At 42.5% G+C, this 22,182-nt stretch overlaps 1 protein-coding gene across 7 annotated transcripts in view; it reads right to left on the bottom strand.

The window, feature by feature from the left end:
• PLCE1 (phospholipase C epsilon 1) overlaps positions 1 to 22,182 on the bottom strand; it is a 278,460-nt gene that overhangs the window by 28,974 nt on the left and 227,304 nt on the right. For 3 of the 7 annotated variants that reach the window (XM_066600696.1, XM_066600702.1, XM_066600697.1), the window contains exons 15-25: positions 22,059 to 22,120; positions 18,644 to 18,809; positions 18,028 to 18,135; positions 15,064 to 15,180; positions 14,819 to 14,977; positions 12,443 to 12,572; positions 10,867 to 10,908; positions 9,134 to 9,264; positions 8,556 to 8,673; positions 3,474 to 3,605; positions 3,012 to 3,302 (exon numbers count right to left, since the gene is read on the bottom strand). In XM_066600696.1, the coding sequence (XP_066456793.1) occupies positions 3,012 to 3,302; positions 3,474 to 3,605; positions 8,556 to 8,673; positions 9,134 to 9,264; positions 10,867 to 10,908; positions 12,443 to 12,572; positions 14,819 to 14,977; positions 15,064 to 15,180; positions 18,028 to 18,135; positions 18,644 to 18,809; positions 22,059 to 22,120 (1,456 nt within the window). The remainder of the gene's footprint in view (positions 1 to 3,011; positions 3,303 to 3,473; positions 3,606 to 8,555; positions 8,674 to 9,133; positions 9,265 to 10,866; positions 10,909 to 12,442; positions 12,573 to 14,818; positions 14,978 to 15,063; positions 15,181 to 18,027; positions 18,136 to 18,643; positions 18,810 to 22,058; positions 22,121 to 22,182) is intronic. The other 4 variants (XM_066600701.1, XM_066600703.1, XM_066600699.1 and 1 more) reach the window with 3 other exon arrangements.

Genomic DNA, 22,182 nt, shown 5'->3' with positions numbered 1-22,182 from the left:
GACGCTGGAGATCTGGCAGCGGGTCACGAGACTGTCCGCTGCGGAGGAGACAGCGCGATCCCCACACACTCCCCTCTGGAATAACCCCAAATTGCCACACTTCCAGCGTTTCCCGGAGTCTGCCTTCTGGAGACGCCGGGGCGTCAACGTCCTCTCTGACATAGTCAGCGAGGGCAAGCTTTGCACCTTTATGCAGTTGCGGGTTGCCCACGGTCTGCCCGAAAATTCCTACTTTAGATATTACCAATTGCGAGATGCGGCCAAGGCCCAGTTTGGGGGCTCGTCTGTCCCACTATCCATGACGCGACTGGAGGGCCTGGCGCAGATGTGCAGCCTTGTCAGGCCGCTGTCGAGTTTCTATGCTCATACAGCGCGACACCTGGCCCCACTGGGCGAGAGGGCCGTACAGAGATGGGAGGTGGACATTCCTGATCTGACTTCAGGGGAGGATGAGGATATATTGGATGGATCTGGTCCCCCCCTGGTTAGCGCTAGAGACAAGCTCATCCAAGTCAAGTTTCTACACCGCATATACTACACCCCCTCCAGGTTGTGCACAATGGGCCTGCTCCCTACTGCAGCGTGCCCACGATGTATGGTGGCGGATGGGACGGTTATGCATATGTTTTGGGAGTGCGCGGTCCTACAGGAATACTGGCGAGAGGTGCTTGTCTTTATGGAAACTCACCTAGGGGCACCAAGGATCATGCATCCGGGAACGTGCCTGTTTGGGCTCGTGGGAGACCTGCCGGTGTCCGCGGCAACACGTACACTGTACAAGCTGCTTCTCTACTATGCAAAAAAAGTGATTCTACTTAATTGGAAACACCCCGGGAAGCCGACTAGGAGAGCATGGGTCAGGGTCGTTAACGCCGAAATCCCAATGTACAAGCTGACGTATATGGCCAGGGGGTGCCCTGAAAAATTCGACAAGATCTGGGGTGGCTGGGTGAGTTGCTCAGCGACGGCGTCGGGAGAGTCAAACCAGGTGGTAGGGGGGGAGTGAGAGAGAGAGAAGGACAAAAAGAGAGACACCTGCTCAATTTACGTTAAGACCCAATGCTCAGAAAACTATTTCTTTTTTTCTCCGCTATTCCCACACACAAAAATAAATCTTATTTTTTCTTTTCTTCTTTAAGAGAGTCGCGCCAGGGGGGTTGGGGGGGTCTAAGTTTAAGTCTTTGTTTGTTTTTGCTTTTTTTTCTGATTGATTACAATTGATCTATCCAAAGGTTAAACTGTTGTTCAGTAATAATCAATAAAGTTAGAGTTTAAAAGGGGGGGGGGGATAAAAGGAATAAAAAAGTACTAGCCAGATATAGCATACTAAGAAGAAATATCTCTATGTGCGCAGGCGAAGATCGCCTCTACCCTGTTTTCATGCAATGGATTGCCTGCTGAACCTGACACCTGTGGTGCCAATTATTTGTATTTATATGCTTGTTCATTCCTGGCTAAATAAAATTCCTTTAAAAAAAAAGGATGAGCTGCATCAAGTGGCTTCCCCGGCGGTACTAGAAGAGCAGCGCGGGGTCGCCAGAAGTGCTTTTTACATTTCCCCTGCAGCATGTTTTCCGGCGGCTGTGGGGCACAAGCATGCACGGCGGGCCGCGCTCAGCATCCTTCATGGCCAAATTTGCAGCATTGGCAGCTTTCGGCGGGGAAGCGGCCATCACACAGGTTAGAGCCGCCTTTTACGCGACAAAGCCATGCGGAACACAGACCGTTAACCCTACACATCCATTGGGGGACGGCTGATCCGCTGACACTGCTGGCTGCAGCCTGTGCATTGCATTGTCCCAGCGCTGCAGGCTTCGCCTGAAGGACATTTCTCTTCTTAGTCTAACATTATTATAAGTTAAGTTACAGCGGAAACATGGCAGTATTTACAGATATTAATGTCAGAATAAGAAGAAAAGTTTCCTTCAGCCGAAACCTGCAGCGCTGGGACAAAGCAATGCACATTGTGCTACTAGGACCTTACACCCTTGGCCCTACCCGAAGCTAGGGGTGTGAGAGGGGCGTTCCTCACGGTCAAACCCCTAGCTTCCGGTGGCGTCAAGATACACTAATACCAAGCCGGCCTTAGGCTTCTTTCATGTAGTCTTTTTATGGTGCTCTTTCTAGCTTGTAGTTAATGCATTTTTTTTCCTTTAGTGCAGTTTTTGGTCACACAGCTTTTTCTGGCATTTTTTGGTCCTTTGGAGATGTCTATGAGAAAATACCCCAAAGAATACCATGCCTTGACCATGCTATATTTTATAAAAAGCACTATAGACCCAAAAAACACACAACAAATGAGAGAATAAGTGACCAAAAAATGCATGGTTTGTAGCGCATTTCATTATTCCCTACTGACCTACAGCTAACATCTGGATGCAGTGTTTTTTTGCCACAAAAAGTGGACACCAGTGTCAAAACTACTAAAAATATGTTGTTTTGAGACAAAAAAAATCTGACATTAGTCTCAACCTGCAAAAAAGGGAAGGGAGCAAACATGATTGTGTACGTACTACCACCCACTGGTATCTGCACATCTATCAGGCTCAGTGTTAAGGCCCTTTACACGCAAACATTATCACTCAAAAGCCATCTTCTGGGTGATAGACGTTGTATGTAAATGTGTGCTCATCGTGCACTTTTCGTCCATCATTGAGTTCAGCTCAGCTTATAATCTGGTGTCCCTGATAAGAAGGACCGCATGCCGAGTTCTCCGCAGGCAGCGCTGATAACATTCTTTCAGCTGCTGTCCCACTGGAGAACAATAGCGATGTATTTAGAGAACAGACCACCCACTGTTCTCTAAATACATGCAAATGAAGCTAGTTAGTTAATAATGGGCTGATTAGCCAATTAGTAGCTAATGCAAAATGATCACTTAAAACGGTCAGTCTCTGAGGAATTTTGAGCGATCATCTGTGTGTGTAAATGGGGCTTTACTGTACAAATCCTCGTTATGTTATCTGTATAAACTGATTTAAACATGCATAAAGTGATTGCAAATTACTTACCATCAGTTTGATAGTTAAGAGCAACCAATTGTATTCCATGAAGCCAGAAAATAAGCGGATGGGGATTGGAAGAGTCAATGCGAGTAGCAGCTGGATACGTTCTTAGCATCTGATAGGAAGTGTGCTGAATCAGCTTCTGAGAATACCGCCTGCACAGACGCTTGGCAGCATTTTCATTCAGCGACGAGATGTGATAGCACCTGGGTGTTCGAATTATGGCGCTTAATGAAGTGCTTGGGTTGAAAGGAGGCGAACATGGCTCTTCCCAGCTCTGCCGAGTTTCAGTTGTGCCTGCAATTCATAAATGTTGCTATTAAATTGCTCGGCTTATGGGTATGCATACGAAACAAAAACCTTCAGGCAAGGAATTTCTATCAATAATACAATAAAAAACAATACTATGTGTCATGAGATGCGGTACAAGGCCAATTATTAAATCAGAATGGAATATAGCTACATTACCTTTTCCAGATGTTTTGGCCAGTGTCGTCGGTTCCCCGGGGCTTGTTCTACCAGGATTGTTGCCAAAAATGGACTTCCTGCCTCTTCTGTCCTTTCCTCTGCCAGATCCACATGGGTTTAATGTTGAAAGGCCTGTTCCCATAAAATTAAGACTAATGAACCAAACAAGAAGACCAAGAGGGCACGACATTTTCCGCGGCCTTTGTAGAGTACATATTATGGAACTGAACCAGCTTGTCCTGCTCTACGCTACGTCACTAATCTCCCATCCATATTTTCTAAATTCAGTTTACATCCTCAGCAGTCCAAGACAAATAGATACTTTTCAGTTCAGCAGACTACAATGAATAAAAGGGTGATGTTAAGATAACTTTCCAGAATGGAAGTCCAGATGAATACATGCATGGGAACATTTGTAATCATTACAGAACTAAAAAGAAAATCATAGTAAGACGGCAGTCTCTAAATTGTCAAATGTATGTAACTGAACTAAAACAAGTTACAAAAGATTATATTTGACTATGTGGTTCAAATTAGTAAATATATATTAATAGGTCATACACTCCCTTTAATGCTTCGGAAAAATCAAAAGCAGATTTTTATTATAAACATATTTTTGTGAAAATGTTTTTTATGTCTTGCTTATCCACATAAATAAAATCTTGAAATATTCCAGTTTTCCCACTGGTCATTGGAGAGGACATAATAGTGTGACATATTCTGCCCTATGTAATTTACTTGTCAGCTTTGCTGTGCACGCTGGGACAGTAGAGTCAGCTTTGCTGTGTACGCTGGGAGAGGAGGGCCAGCTTTGCTGTGCACGCTAGGACAGGAGGGTCAGCTTTGCTGTGCACGCTAGGACAGGAGGGTCAGCTTTGCTGTGCACGCTAGGACAGGAGGGTCAGCTTTGCTGTGCACGCTAGGACAGGAGGGTCAGCTTTGCTGTGCACGCTAGGACAGGAGGGTCAGCTTTGCTGTGCACGCTAGGACAGGAGGTTCAGCTTTGCTGTGCACGCTGGGACAGTAGAGTCAGCTTTGCTGTGTACGCTGGGAGAGGAGGGCCAGCTTTGCTGTGCACGCTAGGACAGGAGGGTCAGCTTTGCTGTGCACGCTAGGACAGGAGGGTCAGCTTTGCTGTGCACGCTAGGACAGGAGGGTCAGCTTTGCTGTGCACGCTAGGACAGGAGGGTCAGCTTTGCTGTGCACGCTAGGACAGGAGGGTCAGCTTTGCTGTGCACGCTAGGACAGGAGGGTCAGCTTTGCTGTGCACGCTAGGACAGGAGGGTCAGCTTTGCTGTGCACGCTAGGACAGGAGGTTCAGCTTTGCTGTGCACGCTAGGACAGGAGGGTCAGCTTTGCTGTGCACGCTAGGACAGGAGGGTCAGCTTTGCTGTGCACGCTAGGACAGGAGGTTCAGCTTTGCTGTGCACGCTAGGACAGGAGGGTCAGCTTTGCTGTGCACGCTGGGACAGGAAAGTCAGCTTTGCTGTGTACACAGGGACAGCAAGGTCAGCTTTGCTGTGGACGCAGGGACAGGAAGGTCAGCTTTGCTGTGGATGCAGGGACAGGAAGGTCAGCTTTGCTGTGGATGCTGAGACAGGAAGATCAGCTTTGCTGTGTATGCAGGAACAGGAAGGTCAGCTTTGCTGTGCACGCTGGGACAGGAAGGTCAGCTTTGCTCTGTATGCAGGAACAGGAGGGTCAGCTTTGCTGTGCACGCTGGGAAAGAAGTGCCAGCTTTGCTGTGTACACTGGGAAAGAAGTGCCAGCTTTGCTGTGTACACTGGGACAGGAAGGTCAGCTTTGCTGAGAACATTGGGACAGGAGGGTCAGCATAGTTGTTCGTCATTAAGGCGGAATTAAATGACAGTTGAAAGTTCTTTGGCACTGCTGGAAGTCTAGATAAGGCAGGACAGTTACATGAAACATAGGCTTTGTATGCATCTCCCTGTCACTCTTTTGTATTAGAGGGGCTGGGGAAGAGGACCGGGGGTAGGAGTTGTACTCTATCACTTGCTGGAGACCATATTAGGATGGTTTCACATCTGCACTGGAGGTTCCATCGCAGATCCAGCACAAAATACCAAAAGAAAAAGCGCAGCATGCAGATGAGTTCCGTTTAGCTCTGTTCGATTCTGTCAGAAGATGGAGCTGTTTGGCCAGGGGGTTCCCCTTTCCAGCTTCCCCGAAATCACCCTTAGTTTATTTTCATGCCTTTCAATTAACTTCTATTCATTGAAGTTACAATAAAGCACATGGACCCTAAAGTACTATCTATACAGACGATATGGGAAGGAAATTAGTGCTTCCAATATGGGCACCCATAGGGATGTTTCAAAAATGAATGCATTCATATAGATATTTTCTTCTACATATGTGAATCTTATAGACTAAAATGAAATAAATGATACAACTCCTTCAGGAGCAAAGTGAAAAAAACACAAAGTCCATTCAGACTGAGTATTTTACAAAATACTTTTCATTTGTATAGTATTTTCTTTTTTAGGAAAAGCCGTCCAACATTATCCTAGTGAGTGGGATACAGTATGTATTTGTATTGTGCTGACTGTACATTAACTGTATTTTAGTGAGGAATAACAAGACTATCAGCTGAACTTCTGCAGACCCTGTATAGACTACTGATGCAGCGCTGTATTTCATGGCCACTTGGTATGATAGATCATGTAGTGGCAGTTCCAGCTCAGCCATGCGTGCTTATGCCTATATTTGCTTCTTTTATGCTTCTCCCAGACAGAACCGCTTGCACTTTTTAGGATCAGCTCATCTGGAATTTCAAAAACTTCACAGACTGCCAATCCTGCGGCTTGCCAAGATTTCATTTTAGAGGATTACCTGAACAGTGATCCTGCCATTAACGCTCAGATGCAATAGTAGAGCACATCCTGTTTGCCCGCTTTGCTGATTTAAACAGAGTAATGTGAACTAACCTGTAGTGACACATCTGACATTCAGAAGTCTAGAGAAGCCGGGCAAGATGTAACAGTAGGCATATTCGGTTATGATGAAGCTATCCGCAAAAGAGATGTAACTGGCTGACATGGCTGTAGAAAACTTTTCAAGACCGAAGACAAAAGCAGTGTAAGGACAGATACTGGGAAGTTTTTTAGTGTGCTGTGTATGTCTGTTTTTACCCGTCTGGTACAGAATTCGACATACAAGTATATCAATATATTAACGAGGTAATCAACGTACTTTTACAGTGAAAGCAGCCCTAGTGGGTCTACCAATTCTCACAATTTTACTCTATAACTGATCAGCTCTACTAATGTAGAAGCAAAAAATAAATAAAAATCTCATCATTTGTATAGCGCTAACTTATTCTACAGCGCTTTCAAGTAATTTATTACGCTAGAGCGCAAAATCACCAGCAGCTCCCATACTTTGGACAGATCATGCGAACCAGCTCTCTGGAAACAACATTGATGCTCGGCGAAGTTAGTGGGTCATGAAGAAAAGAATGCCAAAGAACAGGCAGGCTGTACACAATCAAGGTGGGTACAAACATACACATGAAAGAACAGAAAGAAGCGGTCAAGAATAGGAAAGTACAGAGAACGATAATTCATAAAGCGACTGAAAGTCAGCCTTGACTGGACGGATAATCATCGGTGAGCTGCCTCCATACACATTGCATTGTCCAACTTCTCCGTTATCAGTGGGGTCGGATGACTAGATTCTAATGTATATGAGGATCTTTAGAAAAAGTGCTCTACTATTGCTATTTGATGAAGAAGTTAAGTATATACTAAAGCAGACATGTCAGGAGAGAGCCTACTTAACCCCAAATCAAAGAAATTACATTTCTAGGTGTGCAAGGTTGAAAAAAGCATTTTTCCCCTTAACCCAATTCTAAAAGTTTATTAAATTAATAAAAATGACTTTCGTGTTTGAAAAAAAGTAACATACTGATATGCAATAGAAAAAAGGTACAAAAGCACTTAGCTAGCCCACCCAATACAAAATGTATAGCCATTAAGGGCTCCTTCACACGATCGTCATCTAACCGCGTATTACGCACGCGATGCAAGCCTGCATCATACGCAGTGAATGGAGTCATCATTGATACATTCACATTAGCGAGTATTCATTGTGTGTAGATATGCGCGTGAAAAAGCATGCTCTATTTCACTGCGTATCACGCACGTACAGCCATATTCTTATCTATGGGTAGTGTACGCAACGTAGTCCATACGCAATAAAGTGCCCATATGAGAGCGGGGAATTAAAATAAAAGAAGAAAGTCACACTACGCACAACAGCATGCGTCATGTGCAGTGCACTACCGCTGCCATATGCAGCGATAGCCGGCTCATCACCGACTCCCACGGCGGTGAAATGCTGCGTGGAACATGCATATGGCTGTGTGAATTAGGCCTAATAATGACTGCTGATTAGTGATGAGCGAGCATACTCGCTAAGGGCAATTGCTCGAGCGAGCGTTGCCCTTAGCGAGTACCTGCCTGCTCGAGAGAAAAGGTTCGGGTGCCGGCGGCGGGCAGGGAGCTTCGGGGGAGAGCGGGGAGGAATGGAGGGAAGATCTCTCTCACTCTTTCACCCCCGCTCCCCCCTGCTGAATGCCGCAACTCACCGCTCCCCCCGCCGGCACCCAAACCTTTTCTCTCGAGCGGGCAGGTACTCGCTAAGGGCAATGCTCGCTTGAGCAATTGCCCTTAGCGAGTATGCTCGCTCATCTCTACTGCTGATACAAGGACAAATATACCGAGGTCATAAAGCAGTTATACACCTATGTAGAAGCAGAATGTTTATGCTTCTATACAGTCAGTATTTGGACGTTTTCTATGTATACTTGTACTTGTCCAGACGTTCAGCTTTTGTGCCGTTCTCATCTTCTAACAGTTTATTTATCTAAAGTGCTAATAAAAATTGCTCATACCTAAATGTGAATCTAATCTGAACTAATCGCCGAGCGCTTTAAACACTTCAAAAGATGATGTTCAGAGAAAATATTTATTGATTTGGCCTAGAGCCGGACAAACTACACTCTGCAATCAGCACTGAAAACCGCTGCCAAGGGATGACAAGACACATTACTGGACTTACCAGGAAACTTCACAGCCTGGCAATAGATGATAAGGTCTGATAGTTCTGGGGCGATTTGTCTACTTTCTTTCTTGTTTTGGGGGAGGTAAAACTCTTCATCCAGTTCCATGTCATAGACCTGTACAAAACGATAAATATGTCTCATGTCAAATGATAACCTTTACTGGATTCCTGCAGAGGAGTTCACTGGAGCTTACTGCTACAAATGGTCTATGCTGATATGACAATATACAGACCAATACAATATAATATGGGGGGAATGTATTAATGACTGATCATCTTATGCCATTCTTTAGCAGTACTGAGCTGGAAAAAAAACTTCTTAAAAAGTTTGGCACATCTTTAAATGCCCGTCTGCCATAAATGCAGATCTACACCAGTTATGAGCTGTTGGGCACCCCTTTCGGTAAACACCACCTACTTATTGTAAAAGTGGAGTGTCATTAAAAAATGGGGGAAAAAACATAGGTTTTTGTGCAACTGCACCCAAAATGTGCTACTTTTTTGCCAGAATTTTGATGCAAAGGTAGAGACACATTCCCCGCTATGTTCTAATACACTTGTTTGACCCTACTTACAACTACCTTTCCTTTATTGCCAACAATTGTGCCATCAGTTTTCTTAATTCTCTTAGGAGCTTCCTCGCTATATTCAAACTGCAGTTTATCACTGCACGGCTTCGTTTCAGGACGATCATCGAGTATATTATCTGCAATGAAATCGACATGCAGGTGAGAAGAGTAACACAAACATCATCTTACCATCAGTGCACTCAAGTATACAGGAGTCACACCCGGGAACACACATAAGAATCAAGCATCGCCAGAAAAGTTAAGAGCATACCTCTAGTTCAACAATTTTTCTAAAATATAACAGGTTCTCCTTACCTTCCCACAAGCTGCTGTTTGCACCCTGTTTCATGTTTTCAAGTTCTTATTTTCTGGTGCATTTCTCTATTTTTCTGCTGCCCTGCAGTTTGCAATACACTTTTAAGCACGAGACATCGCAAGCCTACCATTCTGCCAGTAGTTCACAATTCTGTACTTCCTTTCCCTCAACTTCCCATGCTGAACTGCACTGTTTCTGGTCTAATCAGCAGGGAAGCAGTATCTAAATGTCCACTCCTCTGCTGTCCAAAGAGGATTGTAGGAATTGGGCATTTAGAGACATTCTTGCTAAATGATTAGGAAACCCAACAGGAGTGGCAGAGAAACTGGAGACGGTTACACACAGTGTCAGCATATCTGTCAGCCTGTGAGTACTCAGGAGCAGCCTGCAAAGATAGCCCCTCACCCACTACTAAGAAAACACCCTAGCGTCCCTGTTACTACAAAAGCTCTATACCTAACAACAGGCAATGTTGGAAGGAGACTCCAAGTGGCAGCAGTTTTACCAAACATGGTAAAACAAACATTTTTAATGAAAGTATATTACAAGATTGACCCTTTAATGACTCCTATCTTTCTAAATGCTATTGAAGGGTCAATTAACATAAAAGTACCAGAGGTTCTGATGGTTTCAAAAAGTAAACCATCAATGGCTAACTGCATGCATCTTGTATAGAAAGTGGCAATCTGCAGAATTTTGCATTCTTTGCTATTTTCTGACAGAAAAAGCTTTTTTTCTGAATACCAGAAACTATTAATTAGTTACTACTGATGTTTTTTTCTGCTGATAGGTCATCAGTATCTTACCACTGGACAACCCCTTTAATAAAAGGATTGTTTATTTTAATTTGTTACGATGTGCATTTTTGGATAGGTGTTTTTTTTTTAGCACTTAGACCAAGAAAGCAGTAAAAGTTTTATTTCTCACTGGATGTTCAGTATACTTGTACCGCTTGCCTGTCAATTAATACATCTTGTCAGCTTGGTCAAATCCGCATCTAATGAACATTATGATGTTCTTAGTAATTGGAACAACGCTTCTGTAGAACTGCCCCATACTTACCTGCAATAAGTATATCTTACATATTCAGGTTATTGTAGCATAGAATAAGAGAACAGAAAATAAAATCTGAACACAAAAAAATCATTTGTAGTATGCATTAGGGTGAATAGTATACATTTTACTACAATTACTACTTCGGTTTAGCATGCATTAAGCAACCAAAATACAATAGATATTGTAATAACCAAACTGTGTAGCAATCCATACACTGCAGAGTGCATTATGAAGAAAAAAGGAAAACTGATCACTAGCACTGAGAACACAAAGACACGAAGCATTCTGTAAACCAAGCACTTGGTTAATTAACACAAGAGGCTCTATAAATCCATGCAGTTAGATCATCCATTCACATTGCTTTTACCTTCCTGGCTGTTAGGCGCAGGGGAAGCATTAAGGCCATCAGCTACAGGAAGAGAGTCAAACAGGCAGTCAGAAAAGGAAATGATGAATTAACAGGCAATACCAGTCATTATCATTCAATAATCTACAGAAAGATATAAGAAAAAAAAGATATTACTAGCTAAACATGTAAAATGGAGGTAAAGGCTAGAAAAAGTTATCCATGCAAACCCATTAGTGTATTAGTGATGAATCGGTGCAATTAACAATCATCTATGACTGAAGCGGATAAGAATTCAGTATCACTCACACACATTTATACTACAGACTGATACTGCTTGACATAATGCAGGTATAAAGCCTATGCTAGATGATCACTTTGGCCGTGAACTCTTAAGTGAAAGCACAATTTGTCATTCAGATTGTGTGACTTTTATATGATGCCTCGAGTTGTGTAAAGGCCCATTTAGACACAACGATTATCACTCAAAGTTTGCTCAAAAGCCATCTTTTGAGCAATAACTGTTGCATGTAAACGTGCCCATCTTTGACTTTTTTGCCGAACGATGGATTTCAGTTTGGCATGAAATCCATCATTCAGCAGAACAGGTGATAAGACAGACCCAGCTGTGTTCTGCCCAGGGAGTGCTGATAACAGCTGATTACATTGTCTCAGTTGTCAGCCCCACAGCAGAACAAAGGGAATTTATTCAGAGAACAGCATGTGGTCTGTTCTCTGAATACAGCTCCTGGTGGCTCACATGTTACTAATTGGTACTAATAGGCATTAGTACCAAGTAGTAGTTTATGCAAAAATGATAGCTCAAAAGCCATCTTTTGAGCAATCATCTTTGTGTCTAAATGGGCCTTAAGTTTTCCCATCTTGATAAATAGAAGTACAGGGGGGGGAAGAAAAAAAAAATCACACAAGTGAGTGGATATAAACAACTCCCACAAGTTCTTCAGGGTTGATAACGAAGAAGGGGATTTGTTCTAAAGTCAAGCTTAAGGCCTCCTGCCCACGGTGGTGTCGGACTCCGCCAGCGATTTTTATTCTTCCATTCACACCTGCGTTTGGACTGTGAGCGGACACTGCGTATAATACACAGGAGAAATAAATCGCAGCACGCTCTATTTTCCCACGTATCATGCACAGCCCTTGAAGGACTATCCATTCGAAGACATTACGAAGGGGCAGCATTTCAATATGCAGCCTTCCTCTGCACAGAGCGGGTAACTTAAATTTAAAAAGTCACACTGCGGATGTCTGTGATGTCAGAATCCCGGGCATGCGCAACGCCAATCGCAGCCCGTACGCGAACTCTGCCAGCAGAACGAACAGGGTTGTGATGTGTACAACACTGCAAGATACTCGCAACGCTGTACATACACGCCTGTGTGAATGAGCTCTATGTGTGATTGAACAGAAATCCCTACAAAGCAATATAGATGAAAATGGGATATAGTTGGAATTAATGTGTTGGACCACTGTAGACAGTGAAAAAAAAATACTCGGGAAGATGTCTATGGTAGCCTTCACTAAGGACTCTAAATAAGTAGAAGTGCAGCAGAAGTTTATTGTAAATATGCTATCTTACCATCCGAAAGAGATTCATAGTCATAATCGTAGTCGTCTTCATCGTCATCCTCCTCATCATTGTTGGTACTGGTATTCATCACCTGGTTGCCATTACTGGCTTGCGCCTGCATGCTGGCAAGCTGATGTGCCTGAAAAGCAGAGTGCAACAAGAATTGAGCATGTCTGTGTGATTAAAATAAGTCCAATATAGTCTGCATATGTAATTAATATTGTAAAAATACAAATATTTTAGCTTCCAGAATGTGTCTCAAGTATTCGGACAATACACATCCTTCACATGTTTACAGATCAGACTGTTCATGCCGGTACATTGCACCTTTAACTATATCCTCGTACTGTAAGCAACATAGTAGTGCTGTACATATTTGAAATATCTTTCTGGCATCAGAATTTACATTTGATATACAGTGTGGAGTCGGATCCAGCGCTATATCTTAATACTGGTGTTCTATATTAAAAAAACAATAGCATATTTGAATAGAAAGGAATGGATGTGCTACATGATGGAATTATATGTTGTGACCCCTGTAAGAGATCGAGAATAAAACCCAATTGCAGAATTGAAGAGTAGAATGTGGGAAGCACAAATCCGCTATCTGCGTCTCTTTAGGTCCTGTGGGACCGCTGCTATGACTGAAGTAGGGAAAGGAGGCCACTTCCAGTAGCTTTCCTTACTTCAGTCATAGTATAACGCTTTTACTTTTCAGTCAACATGGCCGTGTGAGGGCTTGCTTTTTGCATGATGAACTGTAATTTTTTTTGGCACTATTAAAGGGGTTGTCCCGTGCCGAAACGGGTTGTTTTTTTTTTCAACCCCCCTCCCCCCGTTCGGCGCGAGACAACCCCGATGCAGGGGTTAAAAAAGAACACCGGACAGTGCTTACCTGAATCCCCGCGCTCCGGTGACTTCTTACTTACCTGCTGAAGATGGCCGCCGGGATCTTCTCCCTCGGTGGACCGCAGGGCTTCTGTGCGGTCCATTGCCGATTCCAGCCTCCTGATTGGCTGGAATCGGCACGTGACGGGGCGGAGCTACACGGAGCCGGCATCCTGCACGAGCGGCCCCATTGAGAAAAGAAGAAGACCCGGACTGCGCAAGCGCGTCTAATTTGGCCATTAGACGCCGAAAATTAGGCGGGCTCCATGGAAACGAGGACGCTAGCAACGGAGCAGGTAAGTGAAAAACTTCTTATAACTTCTGTATGGCTCATAATTAATGCACAATGTACATTACAAAGTGCATTAATATGGCCATACAGAAGTGTATAGACCCACTTGCTGCCGCGGGACAACCCCTTTAATGTATTGTAAAACTTTTATTAATTTTTTTGGAGGACAGGTAGAAAAAACCCCATCAATTCCGACATTGTTTTATTTTTTTATTTTTTTACGACGATAGCAAAATTATTTAGTTTTTTTAGATTTTTACACTTTTGCAAAATTTAACCACTTGTTTTTTTAAATGTTTAAATCATATTTTTACACTTTTTAAAAAAATGTTAGGATTATATTTTTTACATAATTGCATTCAAAGTCCCATAACTTTTTTGTTTTTCCGTGGACGGAGTTTTTGTTTGTATCATTTTGGGGTACATACGGCTTTTATTGCGTTTTTGGGAGGTAAAATGCACAAAATTAGCATTTTACCGCTGTTTTTTACTTTATTTATTAAGTTTTTTGCTGTGTAGGATATATAGTGTTTCTCGTCTGTTATCATTGGGGGACACAGCTCTGACCTTGGGTATAGCTTCTGCCACTAGGAGGCGACACTAAGCACAAAAGTGTTAACTCCTCCCACTAGCTATACTACTCCTGCAAGCAGCATGCTAGCTCAGTTTGTGTGCAAGCAGTAGGAGCAGCCAGTAGGATACAACATAGATAATCAACAACAATACTCACGAACTGTAACTCATTCCAACACCGTGTGCGACTGCACCGCGGACCCTCCCCTAGGGAGTATACGTCACAGTTCCAATACCAGACTGGGTGGGTGCTGTGTCCCCCAATGAACAAGACGAGAAAGATTTTACAGTAAGTTCTTAGCAAATCTTGTTATTCGTCCCATTGCATTAACTACTACTCTGCCAAGACATAAACGTATGTTCTGTGGTATTAAGAGGTTGAAAGCTAAATAAAATAATAAACAAGTGAGTACATCATATTCACAAGGGCCCAGAAATCTGGAATGGATATCCACATGATGTTTACTGACAAGCAGCATATAGGCATCTTGGATTCCGGTCAGGAAACAGACAGACATAAAAAGGGATATTCAGAAAAGAAAATACTAGTAGAGATATAAAGAAACAATAAGAAAATCAAACAAGAAATTACTTAGCTCATCTTTGCAGCTTGCTATAAAGTAGACACTGACCTTCTGTTTTAAAATATCCACAGGGGTTTGATGAGCTTTAAGTTTCTTGTTTTTCAGTAGTACTTTTCTCTTTAGTTGCCATGGAGAGGGTAGCATGGGATCATCCGAAAAGTCACTCTCAAATAGGAACTTTGTAACCAGCTTTTCTCCAAATACAGTCTAGAATAGATTTTGCATTTTTGTGAAGACCGTTCATCACATACAATATGCATAAAAGTAAATAGTCAAATTGAATGCATGATCACCTTGAATATGTCAGCCATCTTGCGCTGCTGCGGTAAAGAACAGTGATTCTCTATTGACAGTACAATCGGCATTTCGGAATTGATGAATGCATTGCGATCAATAGCCTCTATAACATCCTGTAAAAATGGGATAACAAACAGAAACACAGAAAAAAATGTTGAAGTGAAGTCTTCCTTAACTAAAACCACTGCTGTTCGTGGTGGCAGTGTCCCTTTAAAATATTCGTAATCAAGCAAAACACCAAACGGTCTTCATATCGCTCGGCTACGATCACACGCAAGTTATTACTGGTCCACCTGAGTTTTCAGCACCTGACTACAAGAATAAGGGAGCCTATGCTGCTATTCTTGCTGTCAAGAGTATCAGAATCCATACTGAAAACGGACAGCTCTCATTATAAGTCAACAGAGTCTATCAAAATTTGGATCCTTAGTATAAAAGTAAAAAATAAATCAAATCCTCTAAATAAAAAAGAAAAAAACAATCCATTTAAAGAGAAAAATAAAACAATAACAGGTGGTTTTAAATGTAACAGCAAGAAATGTAAATGTTGTACACATATATGTCATAAATAGAGATGAGCGAACGTACTCGGATAAGCACTACTCGTCCGAGTAATGTGCCTTATCCGAGTACCGCTGTACTCGTGCTGAAAGATTCGGGACGCTCCGCTGCTAACAGTTGAGTCGCAGCGGGGAGCGGGGCAGAGCGGGCGGGAGAGAAGGAGAGAAAGATCTCCCCTCCGTTCTTCCCCGCTCTCCCCTGCAGCTCCCCGCTCCGCAGCGCGTCCCGAATCTTTCAGCACGAGCAGAGAGGTACTCGGATAAGGCACATTACTCGGACGAGTAGTGCTTATCCGAGTACGTTCGCTCATCTCTAGTCATAAACAAAACTATGTACAAAAAGGTGAGGAAAAAATAGAAATAAAATAAAAAATGACATGTAAAAGTAAAAATATCATCTATCTATTAGAATGCCCTTGCGGCTTGCGTTATGTTGGAAGAACCACTAATAGCCTGAATATAAGGATTAATCAACATCGATATAACATAAAAAGGGGGTACGAAAAACACAGTATATCTAAACATTTCCAAGAAAAACACAATAAAAACAGTGAAAAATTAAAACTAATTCCGTTAGAAACCATAAAACAAAACTCAATAATGAAACTGAGAAGAAAAGAAATGTACTGGATCTACCGTCTGAACACCTTAATGCCAGAAGGATTAAATGAAGTACTGGAGAAATTTTAACAAAATAAATGCACTTACATGGGAATTAGATAAAAAATTATAAAAAATACACAATAAAAAATAAAAAGTTTTTATGTAGAATATAGTAAAATGAATAGATAGTAATCCTAGATAATAATTTTATATGAAAAATTTTTAAAAACAGAACTGGATTATGGTGTGAATAGGAGAGACAATTGAAACGAAAACAATAAAGGTTAATGAAAAAAAAAAAAAAACCCTATGGAATGCAATGCATTCCAAAAGAGCTCCGTGGACAGACAAGGGAACAATAAAGTACCCTAATTGAAAAAAAACAAAAAACCACGCCCCTAGATGATTGGGGAGTGAGCCACACATACATGTTATTCCACACTATATAAGGCAGCATATATGAAAATGTCTGTATGAACTTGAAAAAGACACATATTGTGTTGAAACGCGTTGTTTTAAAGAATAAAAAAAGATTGGTTTTCTGCCAAGGCGCGGGATAGTTTTTATTTTTTACTTTTATACTAAGTTATCTAGCCCGACCGTGCTTGCAAACACGGTAAAAGGATATCCCTGGACGCCACTCCAAAAAAGAAACATGGAGAAGCAAGAAACCTGCTGAAGGCTAACGTGGACAACAGGTGCAGAGGGGTTAACTCCTTCACCACCGGATTAACCCTTCTGGCACCGGGTAAGTCCATCTTTCATTTAGCTACAAAAGCATTTTTAAACTGCAAGTGAGGCGCATTTTAAAGTACATTTTCTAAAATTTGGATCCTGAAACGGATCCAACACAGATGTCATGGCTCCATTATAATCACCAGTGTAAACTGAGCCTTAAGCGCCATATACATGGAATGAAAATACCGTCATGCCTCTACTTTCGTTGCCTTCTTCTTTCGCCGGTTTCCAGTTTCACCAATTCTTTAACGCAGAATTCCGCCTCTACTTTCGTCGCCTGCCTCTAGTTTCACCGGCGGCTGCCAGCCCATGCGACCTCGCTGTCCAATCATAGCCATTCATTGGCTGGCTCAGCCAATTAGAGCTGGTGAGCTCTGGTTGGCTGAGCCAGTCAATGAATGGCTGTGATTGAACATTGAAACAGCGCTGAGAACCAATCACAGAAATCTATTGCTGCAGACGGGGTTCTCAAACCTTGCTGACAGCAATAGATGATCTATCAGTGCAGGGATAGCTTGGAGCAGCGCCAAAGACCAGCGGCCAGGACTCCACCTGCAAGGTGAGTATTGCTTTTTTTCCCCATCTAGTGTAGCTAGAAAATCTCAATCTGCGACGCAGGGCCAAAAACGCTTGTGTGAGCAGCCCCATTGAAATGAATGAGAGCGTTGTACAGCGTTTAGCGATGCGTTGAAAAAGCAGCGCTAAACGCTGTACAAAGATGTGGTTTGTTGTGTTTTTTGGAATGTCTGGAACAAATTAATTGGATTTACATCTATTCCTATGGAAATAACTGCCTCGAGTTTCATTGGTTTCAAGTTTAGCCGATTGCTTTTGGACGGATTACCGACGAAACTAGAGGTTTGACTGTACGCGATAATCGTTACGTCTAAATGCAAAGCCATCGTAACAATATTAATTTCTGAATATCATACTAGTATATATAAAACATTAATAACTTATTATATTAAAATAGATTTTCTCCTGGTGGTCAATGAAGAAATGACAATGAGTAATCCCTGCCTGAAACAAACTGTACTGTGCACCGCCGCATGCTCTTACCTTAAAGGGGATTTTAGTTGTAAGTGTGTGGCCGTGATAAATTATAGGCATGCCATCATCTCCATCCCAGCAATCTAATTCAACACTTCTGCAGCCTTGTAACAGAACCTTAAAGAGTAATTTTAACTGTGTCAAACACATCACAGTCGCTTACATTTCTTATTACCAGAACATGTTTCATTATGCATAGGCATCATTTCAAAGCCTGAGAGTTGTCTTAACACTGACAACTTCGTGGGCATGGAAAAGCTAGGTTTCCTATGGGATACTTTCAACTTTATATGAATAAGTCACATAACGCGCTCTGAATGAGCAATTTTCTACTTTATGCAAAACTTGAAAGGTAAAAAGTAAAAACATATCCAAGTCTCCAATTACTTAATCATTTTGGATAACTGAATATTTACATATGCTAGAAGGAATGGTGTGACAAGTACCGCAGATGGAAGTTGGAAGCCACATGACCGGTAAAGAATATTTCCAGTTCCTTAGCATTTGTAAAGAAATTCAGTTCGCTTCCCTGGATGCGATCAATAAAAAATCTTCGCAAAATGTAATTTTAGTGAATTAGTTCTGCAAAGCAGTCAGCAATTCCAGGACCATTTTCCAGATCTACCTGACTGTAGAGCTCCACAGAGGATTCGCCTTTCAGCTGATGGCCAGTAAGGTACGTATTGTGAGAAGATTCAATGAAGTAATGTGATAGAGGGAAGTGCAGGTCATCTACGTTGATCTGTGACTCATCATTCCTGGAGGCAAAGTTGTCTTTATCCATCAGATACCTAAAATATGTAGGCATAAAAGCTTACAATCATCGACTGATGCTTAAAATATATGTTGCATGTTTCACGTCACTGTGTCAATTCCCTCCCCTAGAAGGAGTTGTCGGAATCAAATGAAACTTTCTCTATGTGATTGTAACATTAATATAAGTAAGTGATTACAATATGAGAGCAAAAGGAGAATTTGTTGTGAAAAACCGAACCCTTGAAGGGAGGCTCTAGTACCCTGTTGTACCACATCTAGCTTGGATGCAAGATGTGATACGGGGGGCATAGAGGCATACAGGTTCTGTACGGTATCCCATTGCCTATTGCTCCTCATTTACAATTACCGAGTCTCTAGATCGTGCAAACTCGTAGGCTGTTTAAGTTGGCATCCCAGATGGTCCCATACATGTTCTATTAGCAATAAATCTGGCGACCGGGCAGACCACGGAAGTGTGACAATGTTGTGGGGACATTCCTATGACCCCCTTGTGTGTGCAGCCGAGTATTATCCTGCTAGAAAATGCCTCTTGGAAGCCGCCATGAGAGGAACATGTGTGGCTGCAGGATGTCCTGAACATATCACTGAGCTATCATTGTCCCTCGTACCACTACTAGGGGTGACGGACTGTCATATGCAAGATCTCCAGACATGAACACGGCCATTGTCGGTGCCCAAACTAAACCTGGATTCGTCTCTGAAGACAACCCGGTTCCACTCCGTAGTAGTCCAGTTTAGTTGCTCATGACACCACCACTGCAAAAGGAGGTGACAGTGGGTGGAGGTCAAAAGCAGAACATGTAATAAACGCCGTAAGACCAAATGTCCTTCAGTCAACCGCCTTGTAATGGCTCACCTCTATGGCCGCCTGCACATGGGCAGATTTGCATTGTGGAATACGGAGCAGGCGCCAGCCTCCGGATTCCGCAGCAAAAACAGCCCATAGCATGCTATGGCAAATTGTGATTTCATCTCCATGAGTGGAAATCAATTGCGATATGGAAGGCTTCTACTGTAGTCAATTGAAGCCATCCAATCCACGGGCCTTCCGCAATGATATTGCGGGAAAAGCAGTAATTAAAAAAAAATAATCTGTACTGCGCATGTCCGGTGGCTCACCATGCAGACCATCCGCAGTACAGCAAAAACACTTTCTCACTGACACCAGCCGGCACAGGGTCGGATTCCGCTGTGGAAAAGCAACAGAATATCTTTCATAGATTCTAATAGTTTCAAACAACTGGCTATACAAAAAAATTATAGCAATTCAAGGTGGTAAACTAGACGCCTTCACCGACCAATGGAACATATGGCTTAACTATTATCCTCCTCCAATTTAAAAAATTAACTCTTCCCCTAAGCCCCCATCCATCAAAATCCCCAAATTACCAGAATTATCAATATCGTACACACTGGCTAGGTGTTATTTTTTGTTTCAAATGTTAACAATGTTACTAATAAAGCAATCTTAACATTACAAGTTGCAGATAGATTTCCGCAACATATCTGCATATACAGACCATATAAGATTGTATAGTCTATCCTTCATAATTAATACCGATTTCCGTAACTACAAATATACTTGTATGTTATGTTATTGAAACTACCAATAAAAATTATTGAAAAAGAAATGGTTACAACAGACAAACGTGCCTGTAATGATGGCGTCACCCGTCTCTGTATGGCGGACAACGAAATAGTTGGAGCTGCTGGAGCTTGTCATTAGATCCTCTCTACTGGTAGATCCTCTCTACTGAGAGCGTCTTAAGCCCAGTCCCCTGTTAACAGGGAATCGCAGAGATGTCTAAGTGGTCAACAAGCTCTACACAAACGTAAAAGGGGGACCACTACACACAAGTAGCCTCTGTGAGCCTTTGTATAGGACAGAACCACTTTTAGGGCCTCAGATGGCAAGACCATTCATCTAATCCACCACAAATCAAAAAATGTGCATATCTGTCTGAGATGTAACTGCATGCAGTGTTTTGCAGTAAAACGACAACTCCTTCTAGGTCTTCGACTTTGTTTTATAAAGTGATGTAATGTGAAATACTGCTTTAAATTTTTTTTAAAGTACATATATACTCGAGTATTGGCTCTGCTCGGCTCTGTCATCTCTGTCAGTTCTGTGTCAGTAAGCGCTGAGATTGGATTGAGCACCAGCCGATCACTGCCGGCACTCGATCCAATCACAGCGCTTACTTACACAGCGCTGATGGCGGGGGATTTGAAAGCCGAGCAGGGAGATGACAACGGGGAAAATTCTAAAGCAGCTTGCGATTGGCTGTGAAGGATCGAGCGCTGGCTGTGATTGGCTAGAGCTCGATCCAATCACAGGGTTGATGGCGGGGGATGACAGAGCCGAGCAGAGAGGACGGCGGGGGATGATAGCGGGGAGATTTCCAGCAGCTTGCCACATCGCCACTGGGAACACCGGAATTTAAGCAGCTTGCCGCACCACCGCCAGGGACACAGACACCGGTTGGGAGGTGAGTATGGAGGGTTTTTTTTTTAATCCTTCCCTGACTCGAGTATAAGCAGAGAGGGTTTTTTTCAGCACAAAAAAAGTGCTGAAAAACTAAGCTTATACTCGAGTATATATGGTATATATATTATTTTATATTCTATCTGAGGTATAATATCTATCTTAAAGGGGTTTTCCAGGATCTAAAAACAGTTGTCCAAGGCTTTTGGGATTTTTAATCCTCAGGATAAGTTATCAATAGTTGAATGGTAGGGGTCTGCTGCTTGGAATCCCTAGCAATCAGCTGATTCCTGCGCCCACTATCAGTGCCGACAGAGCTAAAAGCAGATAGCTCTATCCACACTGCAGCAGTATCAGTTGGTATTGAGGGCACAACTCTCATTAAATTTAATTGCTGTTGTTGCAATACCAACTTGGGCCTCTGCAATGTTGGCAGAGCTGTCAGTTTCCAAGCTCTGTCTGCAATGGCAGCGGACCTGGCAAACCGCTATTTTGCAGGATCCCAAGTGGCAGACCCCATTGATCAACTATTGATGATCTATGCTAAAAAAAGATCAACAGTTAAGTCTTAGAAAACCCCTTTAAGGATACGTTCAGATGGGACAGAAACGGTACAGAATTTCCAGGGCAAAACCGCCCTGTGTGAACCTAGGCTTACAGTTGTGTAAAAAAACACATGGAAAACAACTGCTGGAAAATTGACTCGGACAACTATGACAAATGTTAAGAACAGAAAATAGAAAACAAATGAAAGAAAATGAGACATGATGATGGATACCTTGCAAACCCTTCAAATGACATGAGTCCTTGCTGCCGCATACTAATACTTGGCTCAAATTTCTTAAGGAAAAGAAAAGAAAAAAAGAATGTGTAATTAAATAGTATTAGGTAAAAGTTCTAAT

The sequence above is a fragment of the Eleutherodactylus coqui genome, chromosome 4 (genome assembly GCF_035609145.1).
Source record: "Eleutherodactylus coqui strain aEleCoq1 chromosome 4, aEleCoq1.hap1, whole genome shotgun sequence".
Classification (NCBI taxonomy): domain Eukaryota; kingdom Metazoa; phylum Chordata; class Amphibia; order Anura; family Eleutherodactylidae; genus Eleutherodactylus; species Eleutherodactylus coqui.
This window is presented reverse-complemented; position numbering and strand designations above follow the sequence as displayed.